Source organism: Lepidochelys kempii, chromosome 7 (assembly GCF_965140265.1).
Source record: "Lepidochelys kempii isolate rLepKem1 chromosome 7, rLepKem1.hap2, whole genome shotgun sequence".
NCBI lineage: Eukaryota > Metazoa > Chordata > Testudines > Cheloniidae > Lepidochelys > Lepidochelys kempii.
The window spans coordinates 110,000,400-110,025,868 of record NC_133262.1 but is presented as its reverse complement, the minus strand read 5'-3'; the positions used below and the strand labels follow the sequence as shown (position 1 = coordinate 110,025,868).

Below are 25,469 nucleotides of genomic sequence, written 5' to 3'. Positions count from 1 at the left end.
TTGGCAGGGGCTATCAAGTCTCCTTTGTGTACAATTGTGTAACTGTTTGTGTAATCCTTTGTGTAATTGTTAACAATCAATTACTCCAGCCCTTCAGAACTGTTATGGATCCACAGCCCCCAAGGTAATGGGTAAATTTCATCCTCTGTGGACATCAGAGCTGCTATCTGATACCCGTGACTATACACACAGCAGTTTAGGAGACTAACTCTCTGCTTCCATGTCCTCTTATTTCAATTGGCTGACCAAGCATGAAGGAAGGATTCATGTGACTGTAATCATTACAGCTAACAAAATAGCAGAATTGATCAGCATCCCACAAATCACCTCTTCCCTAGAATCATTCTCCCTTCTTCTCTTTTTCCTTCATAGTCACTGTATAGTTTTCATAATACTCTTAGGGTGCAGCAGAGTTCTGTTGTATTGCATGTACCTTTCACTGGTTTGTGGTAGCATTTACTCAACCTCCCAGCTACTAAGAAAAATAGTTAACTGCCACCCATTTAAAGACCTCTGACAGAATCCCCAGTGCCCTTGCCAGATTGACTAATTATGTTCTGTCCATCTCAATTCTTCACTGAGACCATGACTCAGTAGACTGTCCCTATTCAGCAAAATACTTTGCCTGTGCTCAGTGTTAGATATGTGTTTAACTCCCACTTAGTTTGTTGAATATGGATGGACTTATGCGCATGCTTAAACGTTGCTGAATTGGAGGCTCAGGGTGAAACCTTGGCCCCATAAGTCAGTAGTAAAGCTCCTACTGACTTATTCTCTAGTAGATATTTCATGTCCTAAATTGTGGTTAGTTTTGCTGTTTTCTTTAAGCAACTGCTTCCCCTAAGGAAGCTGTGTTTTCAGTGTTAAACATAGTGGGGGGGGGTGGGTTTGGGGTTAAAATAACACTATGAAGGTAATAGTTTATTGTTATTATTAAACAGACATGTGAAAAGTAATCTCTAAAAGAAAAAGAAGAGGGTTAATCTGAAGAAAAAAAATTAAATCTACCCAAGAATGAAATGGTTATTAGACCATACAGAGTGGAGTATGACTGGAGACATTGATTGCCCCAAGCCATGTTCTGTTTAGCCATGTCGTCTTTTCGATATCAAAGCATGGGTCAGCTCTTAGCACTAAACAGTCTGAGCCTCATCACAGGGGGGAAGACAAAGAGAGAGAAAATCCTTACTGCCGTTGTGGTAACTGTGGGATGAGGGGCTTTGGGGTTTCGCCCCTTCCTATTTCCTTTTCGGTAACATGCCTGGGATTGTATTATTTATGAAGCACAACAGAACATGAATGTTGACCGCAGAAGATGAGATTTTCAAAGCTAAGGGGTTTAGCCACACAATTTCCATTAACTTAAATGACTGTCTCAAGCATAATCCAGGCCCCAAATGTGCTTTCAGTCCAAGGGCTCAAGTGGGTCCATGGAAGTTGAGTGCTTACAGCACATCACCATATATTTTAAAAACACAAGGCACTATTCACTTCAAAGCTATGTATCTGTATTTCAAATGTGCTTGCTCTGGGTAACACCCACAAAGCTTTACTTTTAGTCTGGCCAGCACATTAAGAAGGAACTATTCAAGTTGAATGGCCAACAAGGAACACTTAACTCACAATGGACCATGGAAGACTCCTATCCACACCTGATGGGCCTTCCTGGGGATGTTCTTGCTAGAATATGGGTAATGGCCCCTGCTATGACTCAGTGAAGCATGCAAGGGAATGAGACTAGACCACATGATACTGAACTCCATTTTGGTACCTGTATTTTTCCACAAACTGGCCTGGGAACTTGGCTTGGAACAAAGGGGGTCCCACCCTATGGAATAAGTTATAAAAGAGGGATGTGACATCACCAAGAGTCCTCGCTCCCTCTACAGCTTAACACCTGAGAAACAAAGAGTGAATGGAGGAAAGTGCTGGTCCTACGCAAGAAAGAAGAAAGCCGTGCCTGTGTATGAAACATCTACAAACTGCTTGTACTATCTAATATGGTGAGATGCTGTTTGATTCAAATCCTGTGTAGTGTAGAAGATTTAGATTGTGTTTTGTTTATTTCTTAAGTAATCTACTTTGATCTGTTTGCTATCACTTATAATCATTTAAAATCTATCTTTCTGTAGCTCATAAATCTGTTTTATATTTTTACCTAAAACAGTGTGGTGTAAGTGAAGTGTTTGGGGAAAAATCTCAGCTCAGTTAACAAAAGTTTATGCATATTCCCCTCCACATCAAGGGAGGGGCAGACTGGGTAATTGTAATAATCTTTACTGGTCAGGCTTTTGACCAGGGCAGAAAGGTACAGGTCCAAGGAGCTGGGGGGTATTTTGGCTAGAATCTCTCTATCGTTGGCTCATGCAGAGGCTGGCAGAGCTTTCATGTAACTTCCAGGTGGGTGTGTGAATGCTGATGGGAGTGCAGAATCAGGAGCGGTCTGCAGCTGGTCATGGCAGCACAGTATGAGAAGGAGCCCAGGATGGTAAGATAGAGGGCTGAGTGGTACACCTGTTCCAGGTCACACCCCTCAACAGAGTCTGTGCACTTGAAAATGAAGTGAATATGTCTGCAGAGCCACATAAGCTTGGAGGAAGAGGAGGAAAGAAAGTGGGTCTGAAGCCATGTCCTTCATCCTCACACCTCTCTGTATGCCCCAGGCACACATTTTAGCTGTGTTAAATGACACGGCATAGCTCCTCTGGAAAATCAGTGAGTTACCTGTTGTCCCAGCAATTTCATCTAAGCCAGTGTCTCCAGAGGCAGGGAGGCAGGCATTCCATTGTGCTCCTTTTATAGGAAATCTACTTTCTGGTGTGATTTTTTTTTCTCACTTAGAAATTTTCAGTCGTTTCTAGCACAGTTACAATGTTTTCTTTGTAACAGGGAGGAGAATGGTAGAGCCAATTCAAGGGGGTAGGTGAGGGAAGTACAGTTTACAGTCCCCTTCCCCTCTAAAAACCATCAGTGACATTTCAATTGATGCACATACTTAAGTATGACTTGATCATTTTCTAGTTTGTGGGCTAAGTAATGTAATTTTAGTAGCATGGTACTCCCATGCATAAGTGTTTGGGACCAGAATTGTTAAGGTAAGTGTATATTCTCTAAAGGAAACTAAATCTTCAGCTGATGTAATTGGTGTAGCTCCATTGATTTCAATGGAGCCATGTGGGTCACGTCAGATAAAGATCTGATTACACTGTACTTCCTTATCTACTGCATTGGGAAGATTTTACTCTTAGCCTTGTAATTTTTACCAGTTTGTTCTGTTTTCCCTTCATGCAAAATGTTTGAGTCTGTCTAAAATAATTGTCATTGGAACAAAACAGAAAATTTAATGTAAAATTTATTACTTTCAAAATAGTCTAGAAAGGAAGGAAAGGAACTAAATTCCTGGAATTTTTTTTAGTATTCTCTGACTGCAGTCTCTTTTAATTCAGTGCAGTCCTATGATATACATTACCTTTCATTTACATAGACTCATTAATAACTCATTAAAGAATCATGTTACAAAAACAAATCCAGTGTAACATGATGAAAATGAGCTCAATTACTGGAAAAGAAAATTAGTAGATCTTTTTAATTTGCCTTCAGCTGAATTTTTGATGGATTATTACTTCATAAGCATATAGTGTGAAGTAGGAAATGGAGATGGGAGTGATGAAAAGACTAGTAAAAAGTTTAAAAAAATTTCCTTCTGCAGTGTAGGTCAGACATCTAGAAAAAAGGACCAAACATCTTCAACACCTCACAATCAATCCATTTTTTCAGTTAGACTTGCTGAGTTCTCTCTTCTGCTTTCAGAGAATCATCAGAACTGTATAAATATGGAATTGCTAAATTGTGTGTCGGCTTTCTAAAAACTTGGCAATTGAATCATGATGCCCTTAAATCTTACCTTCAGACTAGCAGGAGCCTTAGATATCATTGATCATGAGGTGATGACTGGCTTGCTGACCTGAAGTTAGTTTTTTTTTTTTCTCTCGTAGACTTACCCTAGTAGGTGGTTTTTGGATCATTATTTTTCTACCCCAAGGGCTATCTCCCATTTTGTTCCACTGAGAGTGGAATATGTGAGGGGAAGCCCACAACTCTGAAGTGCCCTCTCCATGCCTTGGGCTGAAATAGCCCAGATTTACCACTTCTTCAATGTATATCTGGGGCCAGTGGGAAGGTGTGGGCTAAAGTCCTTTCAGTTCGCTGATGATATTCAGTTCTCTCTCCCTCCATCTTCCTTGATCCAAAGAGTGTTGCTGAGTTCCTCTCTGTGTGTGGTAGGAGCTGGGGCATGGATGGGAGAGGCTGCTAGAGGCTCAATCTACAGAAGATGGAGGTGATGCAGGTAGGCAGGGGGACGAATCCTAAGAACTCAGCTAGAGATTGATACGGGTGGTGCTCAGCCTGCAAGGAGGCTACATCCCTAAGGATTTGTCATGATGATAATCGTTAAGAAATTCCATTGCTAAGCCTGTGTCACTTGCTTTTCTGCCACATTGTCACCAAAGGGTTTTAACTAGAAGCCCAAACTGACCACAGCTAGGTGGAACTCTGAGGGAATGTGTGTGTAAGTGACTGGCGAGGGGGCTGCAGGAGGTGTTAGACACAGGTATGGCGTCAGACAAAAGGTCTGAGCATGGAGCATGCCCTAGAATTCCAGAGCTAGAAACTAGACTCTACCCAGACCCCACTGGCTCAGATACATGTGGGACCTCACAACTGGCTCCACTTGCAACAGCCCGGTGATGGCGCAGCAGAGTAACAGGCCAGGTTGTACCACCACTGACCTGCAAGGATTAAATGCAAAGAATGGCTTACACTCACTCCACCACCCCTGCCATTCTATTTCCCCATTTCTGAGAGCGCACAAGCCAGCACGCTGGACTCTTTGACCGAAGGAATTAAACGGCTTCATTGATGCTGATAGCCTCACAACTCTGCAAGCGCTACAGGCAGAGAGGAATTTAATACCCAGGAGGTGAGAAGAGCTTTGATATTCTTCATAAGTCCTTTGTCAGTGTTAGAGTACAAACCTGACACATCTCAGCAGACTATAGGATGCCAGCAAAACAGGAGCTGAACAAGAACTTGCACAGGTTCTGGGGCTATGAGCCTGATGACCATAACAAACATTTCTTCTCTGAACTATTAGAATTTATTCATGAGCTGCCAGGGTTCAACTGTGACTTAACAACAATACTGGCAGCATGAGGGCCTTGGGATTGTTTGAGTTAATTTGTACTCCATCTGCTTCCTAGTGGGATTTGCAAGCAGCTGAACAGTTATTGTCACCCATATATAAAAATGGTGATTACACTTTGCTTCAAACACAATTATCAACGGATTGATGGATCTGAGAAAGCAAGGCAGAGATTTTTTTTTTAAGGGTGCTGCTGGGTGCTCAATGCTTTATAAAATAAGGCCAATGAGGAGCCTAACTTTAAGCACCCATCTTTAAAAATCTTGACCTATAAATTTGGAGTTTGGGTTTCACCATTAATCTCTTTCTTTTGTGTGCGTGCCTGCAATTAACCATGCTCACCTTATTGCACCTGCAAATTGGGTAATTAGACAGCCATCAGTAGACATGTGGCCCAGAGCCAAAAAGGCACTTAAGGACAAAATTTCTGTTGCTCCAGTTGAAGTTTGGAGCCTAAATACCTGTGAGGATCTGTGCCTGTGTCCTCCCAAAAGGAGGCTGGCTCGAGGATCCTTTAAAAATCAGGCCTTGAGAATCCAGAAGATCTTTCCCACCATGTTCTTATTATTGTGAAGCGGGTGAAATCATCAGCCTGACTATTTGAGTTCCCCTTTAACAAGTCTACTGGAGTCAGACAACAACCTGCTTATGAAATTAAACTTGTAAAGAAACAACTTTGGATTTTTCAGAAACAGATATATGTTTATGGCTGGCAATCTAGAGGTTAACAGAGAACCCACAGCATAGGTGCAGCAAGGAATTAATGGGGACATATGGACCAGAGAACCTACCCAAGAACAGCAGTGAACTACATTGGCTTGCCAGCTCCTGGAGCATGAATGCAGCAGCATATGGTAACATCATTGGTGCTGAATACGAGGTAAAAAGTCGTTACAATGATTCTGCCTAGACATCTGTTTAATACACAGCAGCACCTACAGCCACTTGGAGCAAGTCTTCAGCTGATAGGAATTGACATAGCTCCACTGAAATCTAAAGCATGTCAATTTACACCAGCTGAGGAGTTGGCCTTTCCTGCCTCACAACAGGGGTGTTACATGCACATTACATTTTTCCAGTGACGTCTTCAAAGCTGCCTATTTCAAAAGATTTGATATCGTGGCTGCCTCAGTGGAGGCTTGTCTATGAGCAATGTAAATAAAGCTTAAAGAGACAGGTATTGTAAGGATAGGTTACTGACCCCAGGATCGCTACCCTCCCCAGGGACTGCAGAGGTCTTCCCTGGCTATTTTAGAGGAGTGTCTACACATAGGAGTACAGTGTTTCCACAGCTATTTCCATGAAGGTTGGGACTACCACATTTTGACTCCTATGTGTGTAGCTCTCAGTATTTTCTCCCTTTTCCAAGCTGACGAGACATCATAGCTGATCCCACGGGGGAGAAGATGGCGCTTGAACAAGGGGAGCAAAGATGGTCCAGTGGGTAGGGCATGAGCCTTGGACTTAGGAAATGTGGGCGTTCAGTTCTCTACTTTACTACAGACTTCCTGCGTGACCCTGAGCAAGTCACTTAGTCTTTCTGTGCCTCGGTTCCCCGTCTCTAAAATAGCGTAACAGTACTCCCCTACCTCAGAGTAGCACAGTGACGCTACAAACATTAAAGATTGTGAGGCACTGTAATAATGAGGCCACCAAAGTACCAAAGGGAAAAGCATGGAACAAACAGTTTTGAATTGTTTTTAAATATTTGCTTAGATGAAGGGGTAATTAGTCAAACTGCTGATTTCATTTTTAAGTGTACTACAGTGGTAACAGAGCTGTTTAGGACACCTTGGCTTCCTTCAATCACCATTCCCTTTATCTGTTCTTTGAATGTAGTTAAAGCCTTTTTGATAGCTAATTTAGAGAGGCATTCAGAAGAGCACATGTGTTTATCCAACTCTGAGGCACCCAGTAGGCTGTCCGATCTATCAATCTACCGGTATGGGCCTCTTCACTACAGTATCTAAGCAGCATCTAAATATTAAATTTCTCCTCACCATAGGCCCGAAGTAGTGAAATATCATCCCCATTTTACAAAAGAGAAACTGTCTTATCCAAGGTAACACTGAAAGTTTGTAGCGGAGTATAGAACTGAATCCAGATCTCGTCAGTCTCAACCCAGTGCATTAAGCAGATAACTGATCTAAAACAAAACCTTCACTTTAGAAACTCCCGTGAGAGCTGAGGGTTCTCAACAACCACAGAATTGGGGCTTTAGGTTCTGTTTGGCCTTGAATATTATTAAGGCCCTGACTCAAAGCCCACTAAAGTCAGCGTGCATCTTTCCATAGTCCTGAATGGATTTTGGATCAGGCCAAAGGAGAAGAAATGGCTTTCATAGCCTAGCTTAATGCTGGATTCATAGGTCAGCTAGCTACTGAAGCCAGATGTAGTAGTCGAAGGCAGGTCACAGACCTTGGCCAATCATTTAAGGCAGCAGAGTAATATTTTATTATTTTTTAAAATTTAGTCTATGGGGAAATAGGTATAACATTAGAGTAAGAAAAACTTGACACACTGCCCAGCTGTTTTTTAATAAAGCCTTTGCCAGTTCATGTACACAAAATGTGATTTTTATAAGAGAACAACAGACCTTGAGGAGAGAAGTCAAATGCATGCTGTATTATTACATTTGAGAGCTGCACAGTGATGGATATCAGCTTTGTAAACACAACTGGTTTTGGAAAAGCATCTGCATTCAAACAGGATAAAAGGGCTGAGCATAAATCAGCTCCCAATACTATTCAATTTAATATCACTCAAAAGCTGACATTGATGGCTGTTGGCACAGGAAAAGGGGGAAGTACAGCTGAAGAATGAAGAGGATGCAGTTGTTGCAATGGAAAATTCGGCCTGGAAAAGCAAAACATAAAACCAAAGGATCAACACCTTCACATTTATTTTAAAATGCCTGTTGCGATCATTGGGCCTACAAATTTACCCAAATTGTGAGCTCAATTGTGAAAACTGAATGAAAGTTCATAAAGTGTCACAATAACCTATAACAATAAATCTTGATGGGAAAAGTTGCAAGATGGAGACAAAGACTGAATTAGTAAAAACAAAAAGGCCTACTGCTATAACACAAGGACTGTGTTAAGATCATGCCTGATAAACAAGACAACATGAGACCAAAAGTCAATGTAAGAAAATTTGTGTGTTAGAAATTAGGCTGACTGGCAGACCACCTAAGGAGAGGCTAGACTATTCCGCCCATTACTCCTTTGGGTGTCTTTGTCTTTAACACACTCTCTCTCTCTCTCTCTCTCACTCTGGGGAATATGGACAAACAGCTGGAGGCTACCGTGATGTTGGCTGACTGAAAGACAGAGAACGGGAAGGAGTGAGCTTCACCATCATGGCTGCCACACCACCATCTCCTGGCATCCTAGACTTTCTCCGTCCGAATCCGAAGAGATGTCCTCCCCAGACCGGCACAGGCAGAGGGACCAAGATAACACTACCACCTTTACCAGCTCCGTAGAATCCTAGAATATCAGGGTTGGAAGGGACCTCAGGAGGTCGTCTACTCCAACCCCCTGCTCAAAGCAGGACCCATCCCCAATTAAATCATCCCAGCCAGGGCTTTGTCAAGCCTGACCTTAAAAACTTCGAAGGAAGGAGATTCCACTACCTCCCTAGGTAATGCATTCTAGTGTTTCACCACCCTCTTAGTGAAAAAGTTTTTCCTAATATTCAACCTAAACCTCCCCCACGGCAACTTGAGACCATTACTCCTTGTTCTGTCATCTGCTACCACTGAGAACAGTCTAGATCCATCCTCTTTGGAACCCCCTTTCAGGTAGTCGAAAGCAGCTATCAACCCCCCCTCATTCTTCTCTTCCGCAGACTAAACAATCCCAATTCATAGAATCATAGAATATCAGGGTTGGAAGGGACCCCAGAAGGTCATCTAGTCCAACCCCCTGCTCAAAGCAGGACCAATTCCCAGTTAAATCATCCCAGCCAGGGCTTTGTCAAGCCTGACCTTAAAAACCTCTAAGGAAGGAGATTCTACCACCTCCCTAGGTAACGCATTCCAGTGTTTCACCACCCAATTCCCTCAGCCTCTCCTCATAAGTCATGTGTTCCAGTCCCCTAATCATTTTTGTTGCCCTCCGCTGGACTCTTTCCAATTTTTCCACATCCTTCTTGTAGTGTGGGGCCCAAAACTGGACACAGTACTCCAGATGAGGCCTCACCAATGTCGAATAGAGGGGAACGATCACGTCCCTCAATCTGCTGGCAATGCCCCTACTTATACAGTCCAAAATGCCATTGGCCTTCTTGGCAACAACGGCACACTGTTGATTCATATCCAGCTTCTCATCCACTGTAACCCCTAAGTCCTTTTCTGCAGAACTGCTGCCTAGCCATTCGGACCCTAGTCTGTAGCGGTGCATGGGATTCTTCCATCCTAAGTGCAGGACTCTGCACTTGTCCTTGTTGAACCTCATCAGATTTCTTTTGGCCCACTCCTCTAATTTGTCTAGGTCCCTCTGTATCCTATCCCTACCCTCCAGCGTATCTACCTCTTCTCCCAGTTTAGTGTCATCTGCAAACTTGCTGAGAGTGCAATGCACACCATCCTCCAGATCATTAATGAAGATATTGAACAAAACTGGCCCCAGGACTGACCCTTGGAGTACTCCACTTGATACCGGCTGCCAACTAGACATGGAGCCATTGATCACTACCTGTTGAGCCCGACAATCTAGCCAACTTTCTACCCACCTTATAGTCCATTCATCCAGCCCAACTTCTTTAACTTGCTGGCAAGAATACTGTGGGAGACTGTGTCAAAAGCTTTGCTAAAGTCCAGGAACAGCACGTCCACTGCTTTCCCCTCATCCACAGAGCCAGTTATCTCGTCATAGAAGGTCATTAGATTAGTCAGGCATGACTGGCCCTTGGTGAATCCATGCTGACTGTTCCTGATCACTTTCCTCTCCTCTAAGTGCCTCAGGATTGATTCCTTGAGGACCTGCTCCATGATTTTTCCAGGGACTGAGGGGAGACTGACTGGCCTGTAGTTCCCAGGATCCTCCTCCTTCCCTTTTTTTAAAGATTGGCGTTAAATCCCAAATACCATCTGGGATCTGAGACTTTGTTTCTCTCCCCTTGTGCCCCCTAGGTGTCCTTTTCATTCCCCACCTCATTTCTTTTCCTTCCTCTCCCCAGGGCTATCCTTACCCATATGCAAAGCACGCAACTGTGTGGGGCACCAAATTTCCTGATGCCCCCTGCGTGCTGCCCCAGTGGCTGCTCTGCCTCTTCCCCAGGGCCCCCGCCCCTGCTCCCCCTCCAGCCCCACCTCTTCCCATCTTGTCCCCACTCCCCTGAGCTCTGCGGCAGAGCCAGGGCTGCACTCACCGGCAGCAGGAAGTGCAGCGACCTGGCCCCAGCTGCGCTGCTGGTAAATGCTGGGGGGTGGTTCCCCCCGCCCCCCAAGCCAGCCCCCCATGGAGGCCTGGGGCCCCACACACACCCCTGCTCCTCCCCGCACAGGCCTAGGGCCCACCCCCACCCCCTGTGTGTATGGGGGGGGGGGGACTGCATAGGGCCCCAGAATAGCCAGGGACGGCCCTACCTATCCCTCTCCTTTTCCATTTTGTCTAATAAGAGTCTGGCTTAGCTGGCCAAGACTGCATATTTTGCAACACTGCTGGAAAGCTGTGACAGAAAGAGGCAACTAAAAGCCAGTCTTGAGTTTAGTCCTGTGTGTCTAAACTCGTCAAACACATTAAAGTGGGGGGAACTTTCCATTCACTAAGAGAACATGCCAGAACTATCACTCAAAATCACTGTGCTCATAAGGCCCAGTCAGCATCCACACTAGTATACATCCACAACATCCCCACGCTGGTAGAACTATTGTGGCAAACACCCTGAAGCAGCATAATCATACCACTACAGAAGCTGGGTGCACCAAGCCTTCAAAATCTTTAAGCACTGGCTGCTAACCCAGCTCGTTAATGGGCCATGTGCAGATTTTCATTTACTTGTTCCACTCACATGATTGTTTTCGTATTTTTTCTTCACTTGTGGTGATATTGCAGCTATGGCCAAAGGCTCCTGCACTTAACAGTTAGTTGTTTCTATTTCAATAAATCCAGGGATTTACCATGCACTAAAACAGGCCTTTTTGAAAAGCTCTGGCTCAGAATAAAAGATAAAAGAGGTTATGGGTTTTAAAGGCTTTTGAAGAAATTCAGCTTAAATAAAAAAAAGTCTAGGTATTTCACTTTGAATCATGGTACTGCTGCAAACCCACCTCTGCTCAGTTCCTTTTTATCTGAGTCACTGACATCAGACATGCATTACAGTGAATTATGAAAGGAGATCAATGGCAGAATCTCATATATTGTAAGAATCAGTGAATCATGAGTATTTGAATGACAGTATAGTAACACCTAGGGAATCATGAACCAGCCCTGACTATGGAAGATTTTAATACATTTAAATTAATTCCCCTTCACCACCACCTCAGAGAGCCCTATGTCTACACAGGAAGTATCTAGCGCTATTTTGACACTTTCAAGGCATCAATATTTTCATCTTTGCTGCTTTAGCACCCAGTAACAAAAATTAAATCGAGCACCCAAATGTGTTGGCAATTGTTTTAAGTCAGCCAAAGGTGATCAGAATTAAAGCTGCCACACCATCCTTAACTCACGTGCTGCGGCCAGGGTACTGCCCAAGGTCTGGGCCCTATATCTTCGACTGCGGCCAAGGCGTGCAACTCAAAAAGAGGATTGCAAAAGTAGCTTTAATGCACATTTGCTCTCCCCACAAAGTAAGTTAGGGCAACTAAATTACACAGGTTATCAAGGGGTTATAAAGGCAGCCAAGGATTGCTGGGACACAGAGAAAGCCTCAGGTCATGGGGATGGGGGAAGGCATGGGGAAAGGTCTGAGACAAGACTCCACCTATTCCATTCTCCTCCCTTCCTTGCTGGGGTTGGGGGGGGAGGGAGAGGAAAGTAGTTGCATAAGAACAGCCATGCTGGGTCAGACCAAAGGTTCATCCAGCCCCAGTATCCTGTCTTCTGACAGGGGCCAAGGCCAGGTGCCCCAGAGGAAATGAACAGGACAAGTAATCATCAAGTGATCCATCCCCTGTAAGCACTCACTTACTACCTCTGGACCCAGGTCCAGGTAGCCCATTGAGGGATAGTCCAACTTCAGCATTAGCCACTAGCCCATGAAAATGCTGGCCTAGGCACATGAAGTCAGTGGAATCTGTATGCGTGCTCAGTACTTCTGAGACTAAGGTCACTTATTTAGAACAGTAACTAGGAGCCTACGATTTGGCACCCAAGCAGGAAAGCTTTTGCTTCAGTTTCCTGCCATGCTTGGGGGCTCTGCTCCTATTCTACCAGCTCCTTGAGGGGGAGAATGTGGAAATCGTGGCTGATCAGAGCATACATTTACAACAGCATTAGCCACACTCAGGATTCAGTCAGTGACAAGTTCACCCCCAGGAAGGAGTGCTCCTTAAACATCAAATCTCATCATGAATTGGCATATTAATGTGCCCTTCTTTGGTTTTAAATTATGAATTAGTTCTTCATGATAGTAAAGAACTGAACTGTTAGCCAGTTATTCCTCGGAATTTATCTTGTTACCTGTTTAGGAGAACAACTTTCGCTTAAAAAAAAAAATTAAAAATGATTCCATGGTCCATAGCGCACTGCTGTGACAATAGAGATGAGTTAGTCCTAACAGTCCCAACTAACAGCAGATCAGGTCTGTTTTATTTTGCATATCGAGATGGGCGGGGCAGGGGGGAAGAAAAGGGTGACAAAATAATTTTTACTGGTGGTCAGGGCATTTTTTTTATTCAGTTAGTGAGTTTCACCATGATCAGGGGAGGTAGCTGTGGGGTTTGAAATAAATCACGTATTGCTGTAGAAATACATAGCGGAGTTCGTTTCAACAAGGAGTTACCGCTGTAAAAAGTAATTTGTGGTGATAAATTAAGCGTAAAAATCAACATTACTTTTAAACCAGTTTAAAAATGCCCACACCAGTGACTTGCAGCAGTTTAAATCAATTTAGAAAATGATTAAACTGGTGAAATGTGTGCATCTGTAAGTCACCTAATAGTAAGCAGATACCACTCATTTTTTATAATTACATTTTAAGCTGAATTTTAATACTGATTCCCCACCCCTGTAAAATTGGTGTAAACAGATATTCATGATTTAGGTTTAAACGTCACATTTTATCTGCAATTTGTATTACTGTCTATACATTGCATGGTCAGGTTAATTACAAACAGACCATTATTGTATGTACAAGGGAGACCTTGCCACTGTGGGGATCTAATCTTCTGAATTTCATGCTGTAGCTGTGACTAAAATATCAGTGTTGATGTAGAATTTTGCATATGGCTTTGACCCAGGTCACCACCTCTCTGCTTTGAGATTTTCATCTTTCCCCCAGCTCATGAAAAATAATCTGCCGTAGGTTAGCTCATTAGTTGGGGCTTGACCATCCCTGTGGGCATTGCCCTGAGTAAGGACTGGGGTGTAAATGCACCAGCCCAAAAGTAGTACTGAGGGCATGGGGACTCACAAGGGTGTCTGACGCATAATTCCTTCCTTAGAGGATGCAGTTTACTTCTTCCCCTCCATGCCTGAGCCAGCACTCACATTCCATTCCCCAAAGCAGGGAACATCTGTACAGCAAGGATTTTACTCCTCTAAACCAGAACCAAGTAGATTTAATCAAGTAAGAGACTGGCAAGCAGGGAGGCCTTGCTTCCCTACTCAGTTAAGTGAGGCCAGGGCACAGTCTAGCTGCCCATCACAGATTAGCAGGACAGTAGCTTCTTCAGTATTGCACAAACCTCAGGGTTAGACAGCCAGAATAAAGATTTCTTTTGAAAGATCAGATGTTAAGAAATTAAATAGGTTAAAATCAACTCAGACAAAAAATATGGTAGAGGGCTAATTCAATAATTATTTCAACATTTATTTTGTATGAAAGAAGAATTCTGAAGCAATGGTCACAGATATAAAAGCTGAATTATGGCAGTTTAATTCTGCCTAAACTCAGTCTACTTGGTTTTGATTGGGTCTTGAATTATAATTGTGATTGAAGGGGAGTTGGTTTTGTTGGCAGCAAACTAGCAAGAGACAGAGTAGTGAAGGAGAGCTCTCAACCCACCTCTTCCCACACTACTACTGCCAGATTACAGTTCAAAGGATAATTACTTCCTACTTAAAGAACAAGCAGAAAACTGAGAAGCACAAATTTCTTGGCTCCCTCACTAACTAAGCATTCAGCACATGTGAGCACAAAAAGTAACTCGTTCACTTTGTTTTCTCTTGGGAAATAATCCTAGTATTTCTTGGTTCACTAACAATATCCCAGAGTGTGACATGACAAACAGCAATTCTCATTACCATTCATGCTGCTTGTGATGTCACAATGGTGAATTCTGGAGTCTCTTCATTGATCCCTAGATGCTGCAGTTAATACATTAGAACTAGAGTAACGAGGGTGTAGGTTTCCAGAGTGACTAGTAGTTTGAAGGCTGTTTTCAGGTACCAAATTTGACACATCTTAAAGGGGTCTGCTTCTCAGAAACAGCTGAGCACCTATTCTTTGAAAGTCAGGCCCTTCATGTTGTCTCAGATTGAGCACCCAAAAATCACTAGTCCCCTTTGAAAATGTCGACTCACATGGCTGCACAGGTAGGAAACTTGAGTGACAGTCAGGAGACTGGGGTTCTATTCCCAAGTTGGCTGCAGGCTTGTTGTGTGATCTTAGGTAAATTGCCTCTGTTTCCTCTGATTCTTTTCCAGTCTTTGGCTATTTTAGATTGGAAGCTTTTCAGGGCGGGGACCATCTCTTATGGGTTTATACAGTGTCAGTCACAAGTAGGCCCCAAACTATGGCTGTGCCCTTAGGCACCACTGTAACACAAATAGAAAATAATTTAGGAAAATAATATTAATAAAGCTCTAACTTATTTTTTGTGCTTAATGTTCCCTCGACCACCCCTACCGCATAAAACTAATTAATAGGTACACCGAGCACAGAAATCTGTGGTGAATGCATTTTCAATGTAGAGGTCATCATAAATATAACTGCGTGTGTTCAACACAATATTCCCTGTAACTCTCAGTGGCCATGAAGTAGCAAGCTGTGTGCTTTGCAGTTGCTTCTCTGATTCTTAGAAAGCTCTCTGAAGAGCTGTAATTGAGTGAACAAATACTATAAGATTGTGTACATTATAAATAGTTTAAGCACCAGAAATTGTAGATTCTTATGTTTTAAAGGAAATTAATAAGCAGGATTATGAAATCTTAAGTGAGACAGATTCCAGGAGACTGGAAAGCTGCCAGCATAAGAGCACTGGTCCCCCATAATAGCAACTGCAACAATAAAAGGGCTAAGAGACATCTCAAAATGTTAATTAAACACACATTCACCTCCTATACTTACCCATGTGATTCAGACAAAAGAATTAAACAGTATCTTCAGGTGTGCAGAGGCAAAGATAGTGGAGGAACAATACAGACAGTTTCTAAAAGGAGCTGGATTGCACACGCAGCAGATGGGAAATGCATTTCAGTGGAGACTCAACATAAATCAAGTTAGTCCTGAAGAAGGACCCAAAAAACACACATCCTCCTCTTCCTGCACAGGAAGAGAGGTCATGCCTTGCAAGTTCTACCTCAAGCTCCCCTTAGCAAAGCAGGGTAGGAAGTACAGGCAGGGCCTACAAATGTTCCCATTGGATGGCTATCCACAGGAACACAATACCCAAACCTTGGGGATCTCCAGTCGCTGGCTAGATGCTGCACCACTGAAGTCAATGGAATTGGTGCTATTGACTTTACATGGAGCAGGATCGAGCTCCAGAAAAGCAAAACCAACCTCCTACGTACCATCTAGCTCCTCTCTCAGAATACTGAGGGCATGGCTGGTTCAGGGCAGCCAGTCACTTTTTAGGTCAGAGAAGATTATGCCATTCAGGGCAACTGCTCCCTCCAGCTGCCCATATACTCTGCATTATAGGCATAGAAGAAATCTAAGGAGAGAGCCGTGTTGCGTGGCTGCATTTCCTGTCTACTCCTTTTTCTGCTGAATTTCAGTGTTTTTGCTCCCTCCTGCGCAGCAGAGAGGAAAGTGCCCAAATGTGCTAAATAGAACAATCCTCCAGAACATTGAGGGGGAGCGGGTGGGGGGGACGACAACTTATTAGCAGGGGAAGAGAAGAAAATAAAGGTGTTACAGTTATACAGACACTATAAGGGGCAGAGATTCTATAGGGATGAGCCCAGAGTAATCCCAAGAAATAAATTAATTTCTTAACTCTAACTAGAGTACTGTGTTCAGTGCTGGCCATCATGTCACCGAGAGAGGATTGCACCGGGCATGATGCGGCTCAGTGTTACCAGATAGAGTGATTGTAAATTATGAGGAAAGACTTCAGCTTATTCTTGCTGGGAAGAGAGGCAGCTTTGAAATGACTGAAGGTGTCTGAAAGGAGATTTGAGAGAAATGTGTTCGCATGAGGGAAGGGTTCAAAAGCTAAACAACAGCGTTAAAGGATTAGGGAAGTATAACAAGGAACTCGGGCAGAACCATTTTTCACAAGGAGTGTCTGGGTAGCCATTTAGAACGGAGTGGTGTATAGGACCCCCACACACATAGGTCCTCCAAACTTCACCAGACCTCAGATGTACAGCATGGACAATACCATTAAATAACAGCTACTAAGGGCTAGATTGTGCCCTTAGGCACAAACCTGAGCAAGGGATGATGTGTACACTGTACCCCCAACCCTGTAGGGAAGCTCTGGAAAGCACTGTGCCTCAGAGATACCCCCGAGTCATAATCCCTCTTCTGCTTCTTCCTCACTTTGGCCAGTGAGTGTGTGTCAGGGGTGGGGGTGGAGGGTTGAAACCAAGTGTCCACCTGTTCCCCATCCTTCCTTTCTCACCTGCTCCAGGTCTGTCGTAAACAGGCACACAGCATTTCTATTTACTCCTGTGTGGCCAGATCCAAGGCCTGGTGGCAGAAGCAGGGGGTTAAGGGAGGTTCTTATTCCTCCTTACTCCCTTGTGCAGCCCACATCACTAAGTCCTCAACTCAGATAACGCCAACTAAATATTTGGTGCATTTCAATTTTGAGTTGTTCCCTTTGTGCAAACAGCAGCTCTCCTGTTGATAGCATGCAGAGAGAGATTGCAATGTTATCAATTAAATTACCATTTGTCTGTTAACAGAGATTGGAGGAACTTCTGGCAAAATTCCCCCACAAGTCACCTCACCTAAATTACATAATCTGTGTCTACAAGCAACAAGTTCAAAACAATACTAGAGAGGAAGTAGCTGCCACCATTTTTATCCCATCATTACAGGATTCAACATTTCCAATGTTATGCTAATTAAAATCCTTTAGCAGGAGCTCAGAACCAGGGGGTTAGCCACCAGGATTCCAAAGATGGATGGAAGAAGAGCCAGGAGGGATGGCTCAATGGTTTACACATCAGCTATGTTTCAGAGTAGCAGCCGTGTTAGTCTGTATTCGCAAAAAGAGAGTACTAGTGGCACCTTAGAGACTAACCAATTTATTTGAGCATAAGCTTTCGTGAGCTACAGCTCACTTCATCGGATGCATCACAAAAGCTTATGCTCAAATAAATTGGTTAATCTCTAAGGTGCCACTAGTACTCTTTTTTCTTTTTACATCAACTATGAAATTTCTAGATTCCCTCAAACTATGAATTCAAATCTGGACAAGATCAATTTAATCCTTCCTCATTGCCTGGTATAGTAGAAAAAAAATACCATGAGTTTTCAGAGGAGACACAACACTATCTTCTCTCTTGCAGCATTGAGAAAGCAGAGGTTGGAAGGGCGGGGGATACAGCTCAGGAGAAGCCGTTCCCTCTCAGCAGCTAAAGAAGACAACAGACTTGAATCAAACACCGACAAAGAAACCCAGTGACACAGCAACAGAGCCACACCTACAAAAAACACTGACAGAATGGGCCAGATCCTCAGCTCCAATAAGACTGTTTTCACACTATTCCAGTGGGTAAAAGCAGTCTTAAACCTGGCCTATGTGACCAACAGGGCACCCTCCCCTAGCATAAGGCAATGCCCAGGTGGCATAGTGTCAGTGAAGACAAATATACCGTTATCCTCACAAGCCCCTGGTGTAAGGAACATGCCAGGAGGATGTTGGAGGGAAAACACAGCGCTCCAGGACAACCTATGGACTCTGGGGAGCCACTGCTGGGAAATCTGAACAACCCTGAGACGGCTACAACTTGCACTGGGGGCTGAACCAGCCCCAAGCACTGGGGGAGTGCAAAGGTGATGTAAAGCTGTTTATCTTTCTCCTTACTGCAGTCTACACCAAGCACAAGTCAGTCAGACCTGAAGAGAGGGGTGCACTTGCAAGTACTTAAGTTAGGTCAGTCCTATAAAACCTATTCTTTCCAAAGAAAAATTTCACAGAATACATGAGAATCATTTTTCAATCATTCGGAAGTAAATATTTGTTTTGGGGTCAGGGAGTTCTCAACATGAAAGATGATGAAGAATCATGCCTGGTCAAGTTAAAAGGAGATGGAGGCATTCCGCACCTTGTAAAACTGGGCCTTCTATTTGGTGTGTGAAAAGGAAATACTGGGCTAAATGCACCCTGGTTGACTCCACTGAAGGATGAATCTGGCAGACTGTATTTCTGGCCAGTAATTATCCCAGAGAGAAAGACCCAAATATTTACATAAGAACAACCATACTGAGTCAGACTAATGATCCATGTAGCCCAGTATCCTGTCTCTGACAGGGACTAGTGCCAGATGCTTCAGAAGGAATGAACATACCAGGGCTGTCATGAGTGATCCACCCCATTGCCCACTCCCAACTTCTGGCAATTGGAGGTTTTGGGACACCTAGAAACTGGAGTTGTATCCCTGACCATCTTGGCTAATAGCCATTGATGGACCTGTCCTCCAAGAACTTAAATTGTTGTTTGAATCCAGTTATACTTTTGGCCTTCGCAACATCCCTGGAAATGAGGCCCACAGGTTGACTGTGCGTTGTGTGAAGTACTTCCTTTTGTTTGTTGCAAGCCTGCTGCTTCTTATAGTCCCTTTCTCCACACCATGATTTTATAAACTCTATCATACTCCCCAAAGTCATCTCTTTTCTAAACTGAATAGTTCCAGTCTTTTCTCTTTCTCGTGGTATGGAAGCTGTTCCATCCTCCTAATTGTTTTCATTGCCCTTCTCTGCACCTTTTCCATTTAGCTGCATTACATTTTCACAATGTCTACATAAGATGTTGAGTGAGGTCCAAAGTCTATACAGGAGTTGAGTGCTCAGCACCTGCACAATCTGGGCCATATACAGAACCACAGACTATTTCTGTGTCGAAAACTGCCCTAAACATTGTTTAGTCAAGAACTTCCTACAAACACAAAAGAAGTAAGATAAATATTTCAACTTTCAGAAGCAAGAAATGAAATTCATCTAAAAATACTTTAATATAGCAAGTTTGCCTAGAGAACTTAGACATAGAAGAGGACACCCAATGTATAACCAAATTTACTGTTTAGTCTCATGGTAAGCAACAGATGCAAATTTACCACAAAGTTATTTGGTTAGAGTTACTAGTGTAGCTAGGACCATGCTGCCTTGTAGTCATGGTTTTACAGTATCAATGCTCAAATTGGCTGAGTTAGTTTTACTGTAAGTAAAATTCAAGTTTACAAAGAAACAAAATAATTTAGCATATTATGCTATACTCCATTTCATGCTCAGCTCACAATGATAAAACCCTAGAAGACAAGATAAACAATACTTCAGCATTAGGTTAATAATGCCAAAACATACAGAAATTTTAATGCCAATTTACAACATAATACAATGCTTTACAAGGAGAGTTCTCATGTCCGCTGGCCAAATGAGAACGCCACACGGTGAAAAGCATTCAAGTACTGTTATAGTGCATATAATATTGTCCACACTAAGAGGAATGTTTTATTTTACCTTCTTATAGAATTATTGTTTCAAAAGTCTGTGTCCTAAGTGTAATGCAACAATAAAGGAGTAAATTAAAATCATTGCCTCAAATATGAGGCCTAAGTCCTACAAGTTATTTACAAACTGTAGATCAGTAAACCCTTTGTAAAAAAAAAAAAAAAGAAGAGCAAAACCTTAACAGCATGATAAAGCTGAGAGCTTGCATACTATCATATGAACTAGAATGGAACTGATGTAGTATATCAACTAGTTGATGTGTATATTCTTAATTCAAGAATATTTTCTGTCACCGTATACAGAGTAAATGTACAACTAAGGACACTGTCAAATGGTTTTAATTTTGAAATTTGATTTTTTTTTAAACTGTTTTTGATAAAATTTTGGAATGTGGCAAAATTAAAATCAGTAGCCATTCTCTATCAGCATTTGTTACTTTCTCCACTGTGTTCATTCAAGGTAGGATTTACAAAAGCAATCAACATTGGCCTAATTCTGCTTCCAACGATAAAACTCCTATTGACTTCAGTCGAAGCAGAGATACACCAAATGCTGAGTGCTTTTGAAAACCCTATCCTTGATGGTTTGGTTTTGATCACTGATTCAGAGTAATCTGGATCTCTTGGTAAACTGGGAGCAAGCAAACAATGTGTGTTTTAATATGGCTAAATGTAAACATGTAGGCTATACTTACATGATGGGAGACTATCCTGAGAAACAGTGATTCTGAAAAAGATTTGGGGGTCATGGTGGATAATCAGCTGAACATGAGCTCCCAGTGTGACACTGTGGCCAAAAGAGCTAATGAAACCCTGGAACGCATAAATCTCAAGTAGAACTAGAAAGGTTATTTTACCTTTGTATTTGGCGCTGCTGTGACCGCTGCTGGAATACTGTGTCCAGCTATGGTGCCCGCAATTCAAGGACATAGATAAATTGGAGGGGGTTCAGAGAAGAGCCACGGGAACGATTAAAGGATTAGAAAACATGCCTTACAATGATATAACTATTTAGCTTAACAAAGGGAAGATCAAGGGATGACTTGATTATAGTCTGAGTATCTACATGGGGAACAAATATGGGCTCTTTCATCTTGCAGAGAAAGGTACACCACCATCCAATGGCTGAAAGTTGAAGCTAGACAAATTCAGACTGGAAATAAGTAGTAAATTTTTAACAGTGAAACTAAGTATTGGGACAATTTACCAAGGGTCATGGTGGATTCTCCATCTCTGAATTTTTAAATCAAGATTGGATGTTTTTCTAAAAGCTATGCTCTGGGAATTATTTTGGGGAAGTTCTATGGCCTGTCTTATACAGGAGGTCAGACTAGATGATCACAACAGTCCCCTCTGGCCTTGGAATCTATGACACTGTAAATTTAAACATGAAGGGAATAGAGTCTGTTTACAAAGCAAAGTTGGAAGGAAAAGAACTCTCTGTCACTGCCACATGTATATTTTGCTTCTTCCTGAAATCTATAGACCACTCATGCAAGCTTAAGAGAATTTCTCTAAAGGTAGGACAGTTGTGTGTGGCAGAAGTGTGGATACACTTGTGCCTCAGCTCAGAAAGGTTTTTGATATTACTAGTTTGTTTGTTTTTTCCTTCTTAACTAAAGATGATAAAAGGAATCTGGAATCAAAGCTACTTTTTCAAGTACATTTCTCTCCCTTTTTAAATTAACTGGATTCGATTACCCATACTGCTAACTGAAATTCATCTCCTAACCATTACAATTAAGACTACAGGTCCAGATTTACTGGACCAGCCCAATTGAGCTTGGCACAAGTCTAGAAGGGTGCATGCATGCACATATGCACACATGGTATCTCCCTGATCCTGAACGATGCTGTGTATCTTACACTCTGGCTGTTTGGTTGCAGGGCCATATCCCTCTTCACCAGTCACACGCCCTATGCTGGTAGCCAGGAGGAGCACTGGGAGAGCCACTCCGGCAGCCCTGCATGGGTGCTGTCATCCACTGACCAACTAAGGCAGGTTTAAGTCTGCTCATTGCTGCCAGAGTGGCCCATAGCATAATTCAACAGACTGGAGAATCTTGCTCATAATCCAACTCTCAGCTAACTTTCCAAAATAACACACAACACAATACATGGCATTGCATTCATTTTGGAGTTCACATTCATCTATTGTAATTACTATGGAGGCCACCAAAGTCACCAGAAAAGGGAGGGGGCATAGGGATGTTTCTACAAGAATTGGTCCCAGCATTAATACTAAATAAACACAGGAAAAACAAAAAGTGGGAAGGAGGCCAAGTCACTATAAGTGACACTGTCAGGTTAAAAGTTTTCTTCCTTTCTAAATTCATATTCTAGTAATGCAGGAGAACCTTGTGACTTTGCAGCATATTTGTTCACAACATCACAAGCTTTCCCTTAAGAACCCATTTTGCATTCACCAAATATGGTCTGTAAAGTTGCCAAGTGCACAAGCTGAAGGCACAGAGTAAAAAAACATTAAGGAAAAAACCAATGGAAGAAACAAATTCGGAATCAAAAACCTCATTGTCAGAATTATATTTAGAAGGGACCAACTCTTAAAGCTGCTGTCACTTTGTACTGAATAATAAATACTGCAAAGTAACAAATCTTTATTCTTATTATTTAAGTAAAAGCTTCAGAAAATACCTTGAAGTTTTAAAACTAATACACTGATGTGTTAATTAGTTTAAAGAATGTCCATAATAAAAAACAAGAGTGCAAAAAAGATTCTTCCATTTTAACATTTTTGGAGGAAGCTGCTGATTTTGGCTGCCAATTTTCACTTAGAAATTATCTGGTTTTCAAGGCGCATTCCTCACGGAATCAGAGAGTAGGAACTTGCTGAGAGACCAAACCGAAGCATCATGTCTTTCAAAGTTATCCCAAGTGTAGCAGCAACTGACATTTTATTACATAACGAAGAAAGTCCAAACTGCTCTTCCAGGTATAGCTTGCGACAGAGCTCCTGAATATCAGCAGACCCCAGCTGAGGCGCTGGATATTATCTGTGCTCCTCCAGTGTCGTTCTGGCTAGGAATAAAAGCACATCCGGTATGTTCACTATCTGTACCCTCTGGAGCTTGCACATGCTGACGAGCCATCTGAAATATACATAAAAGAGACATGGTTAATCAGAAATCCTTATAATAACTTACACTTCTGTAGCGCCTTTCATCCTGACAGATCCTAAAGCACTGTGTACAAACTGAATCTGATACGCCAGCTCTTTAGTCATTTCATCTACCACCCTTCTGTCTAGAAGAATGGCAGCACAGAGCAATGCTCCATATCAGTCTAGAGAAGGAAATTAAGAAGGACATATTCCACTGATATTATTGGAAGAAATTGGGTAGAGAGAATGCAGTCAAAATTCAATGAGAGCTGATGCTACTAATAGTTACCAAAAGATCCAGGGGATGTTTAGTGTCAAGTGATCAGGACCTTGCTTTTAAATCTCACCATAAAAGATATGGGACTAGATTCTCTCCTGTGCCAAAGCTCTACTGAGGTGAGGGCACCAAAGACCTAGTTATCAATCCCTGATTCAGCTGACCAGCTCCAGCCCTGACAAGTTAGAGCAAGCTGTTGGGCAGCTCTAATTTGTACCTCTGGGATAGGGTAGCCAGCAAAGAATTGTAGCAGAGCTCCAATTTCCTCCCTCCTTCCTTTCATATATCCCTTATACAGGGGAGGGAATAAGGTGGGAAACTCAGGTACAGGGCCCAGATCTGGTACACTTGCATAAATAGAGAGAGTTGTCTGCTGGTCATTTTTTTGGCCAAATTATGGCCTCTTTACATGGGCTTAATGGTGCAAAGGGCTGTAACTGTGTGGAGAATCTGGCCCCCCATCTCCACAGTTGCATGGACACCTTGTTGTCTCAGAGGCAACACTGGGGGCCTTGTTAGAGTTGGTCCTATTAGCAGTGGTTACGTGGAAGACAGCAACACATTGGAGTGCAGGTTCTGATCACTCCCAGACCTCAGAGACCCACCCTTTTCTCTGTATTCAAGCAGTCCACTCGGAAAAGAATCATTCCTCCCCCTGCTGAAGAGTTACACCTTTATATACATAGAAAATGATATGGTCTCCACCTGCTGGTTGAAAGACCCATAACCCAACTAGCACAGAAGATCAAAGACAGTTTTATTCTTTTTATTTTTTTTTAAACTAAACAATGAACAATAGCGGATTCTTACTTACTATAAGTTAACTCTTCTCCAGCTCTCTTGCGTGACTGGTCACCTCTGGGAAAGAATGGGGAGAAAAGAATGGTCATTGAACCAAACAAAAAAACAGTGTGGAAACCTATGACAGCAAAGTCATCATATTTAATTTGTAAAAGAAATACTGGGACATTTAGTAGAAATTAAACAGTATGCAAATATGCTAATGACAACAACAGTCGAAATATATGATTGGGGAAAAAACCACAGCAGAATCAATACACATACAATAAAAAGTGCAATCAGACAATTATATAGTTTAGTTACTCTATCCTTTTCTTTAAAATTGATTTTAAAAATAATTCTTATGATAAATAAAAAGCTCACCCTCTGGATTTAAATGAAACTATTTAATGTATGAGTTGAGACCAGACTATAGCTGAGCAATTTGTCTTAAAACAAACTCCTTATACCAGTTTTATAAAGCTATTTTAGAAGATCTGAAAGATTTTTAGATTTAGCAGTAGCCGAAATCTTCTTATTCTTCTGATCCACTAAATCCAAATACTATTCCTCTAAACAGAGGATTTTTTTTTTTTTAAAAGAATTCTGGGTGAAATCCTGGCTCCACTGCAGTCAACAGCAAAACTCTCATTCACTTCAAAAGGGTTAGGATTTCTTCACCCCTTTGACTTTCTTGACTAGTATGTACAGAAAACTGAGCTGCTTTGTAGTTTTATTTGAAGCTAGATGGCAATAGCTGACTATGAGGCAAGAGAGATGTCTCAATGTTATTTATTTTCTTCATGCTAGCCAGAATCTCTCACTTCTCTGCTAGCAGGCAATCCAGATCAAGCGTTCATGTGACACAACAGGAAGTAGTGAACCACTTTAATAAATCCATCCTCTTTGAGAGTGGCCTGTGGTGTGCACTTTGTTTAAGGTCATTAATGCAAAAATCACCACGGAGTGATTAGGTAACTTCCCCACCACCTTCAGTTGCACTAGTCATTTGATTATCACTGCTGAAAACTTTCTAGAGGGGTGCCAGTCATGTAATTAGTTCTTCAA

General features: G+C 42.4%; 1 protein-coding gene across 3 annotated transcripts in view; it reads right to left on the bottom strand.

The window, feature by feature from the left end:
• Window positions 1-17,922: 17,922 nt before the first annotated feature.
• Window positions 17,923-25,469, bottom strand: part of CACUL1 (CDK2 associated cullin domain 1) — a 93,852-nt gene continuing 86,305 nt past the window's right edge. For 2 of the 3 annotated variants that reach the window (XM_073354238.1, XM_073354239.1), the window contains 2 exons: window positions 24,436-24,479; window positions 19,705-23,333 (listed from right to left, as the gene is read on the bottom strand). In XM_073354238.1, coding sequence (XP_073210339.1) covers window positions 23,293-23,333; window positions 24,436-24,479 — 85 coding nt within the window. In that variant the 3' untranslated portion in view covers window positions 19,705-23,292. Of the gene's footprint in view, window positions 18,130-19,704; window positions 23,334-24,435; window positions 24,480-25,469 lie in introns of those variants that run through there. The other variant, XR_012160069.1, reaches the window with a different exon arrangement.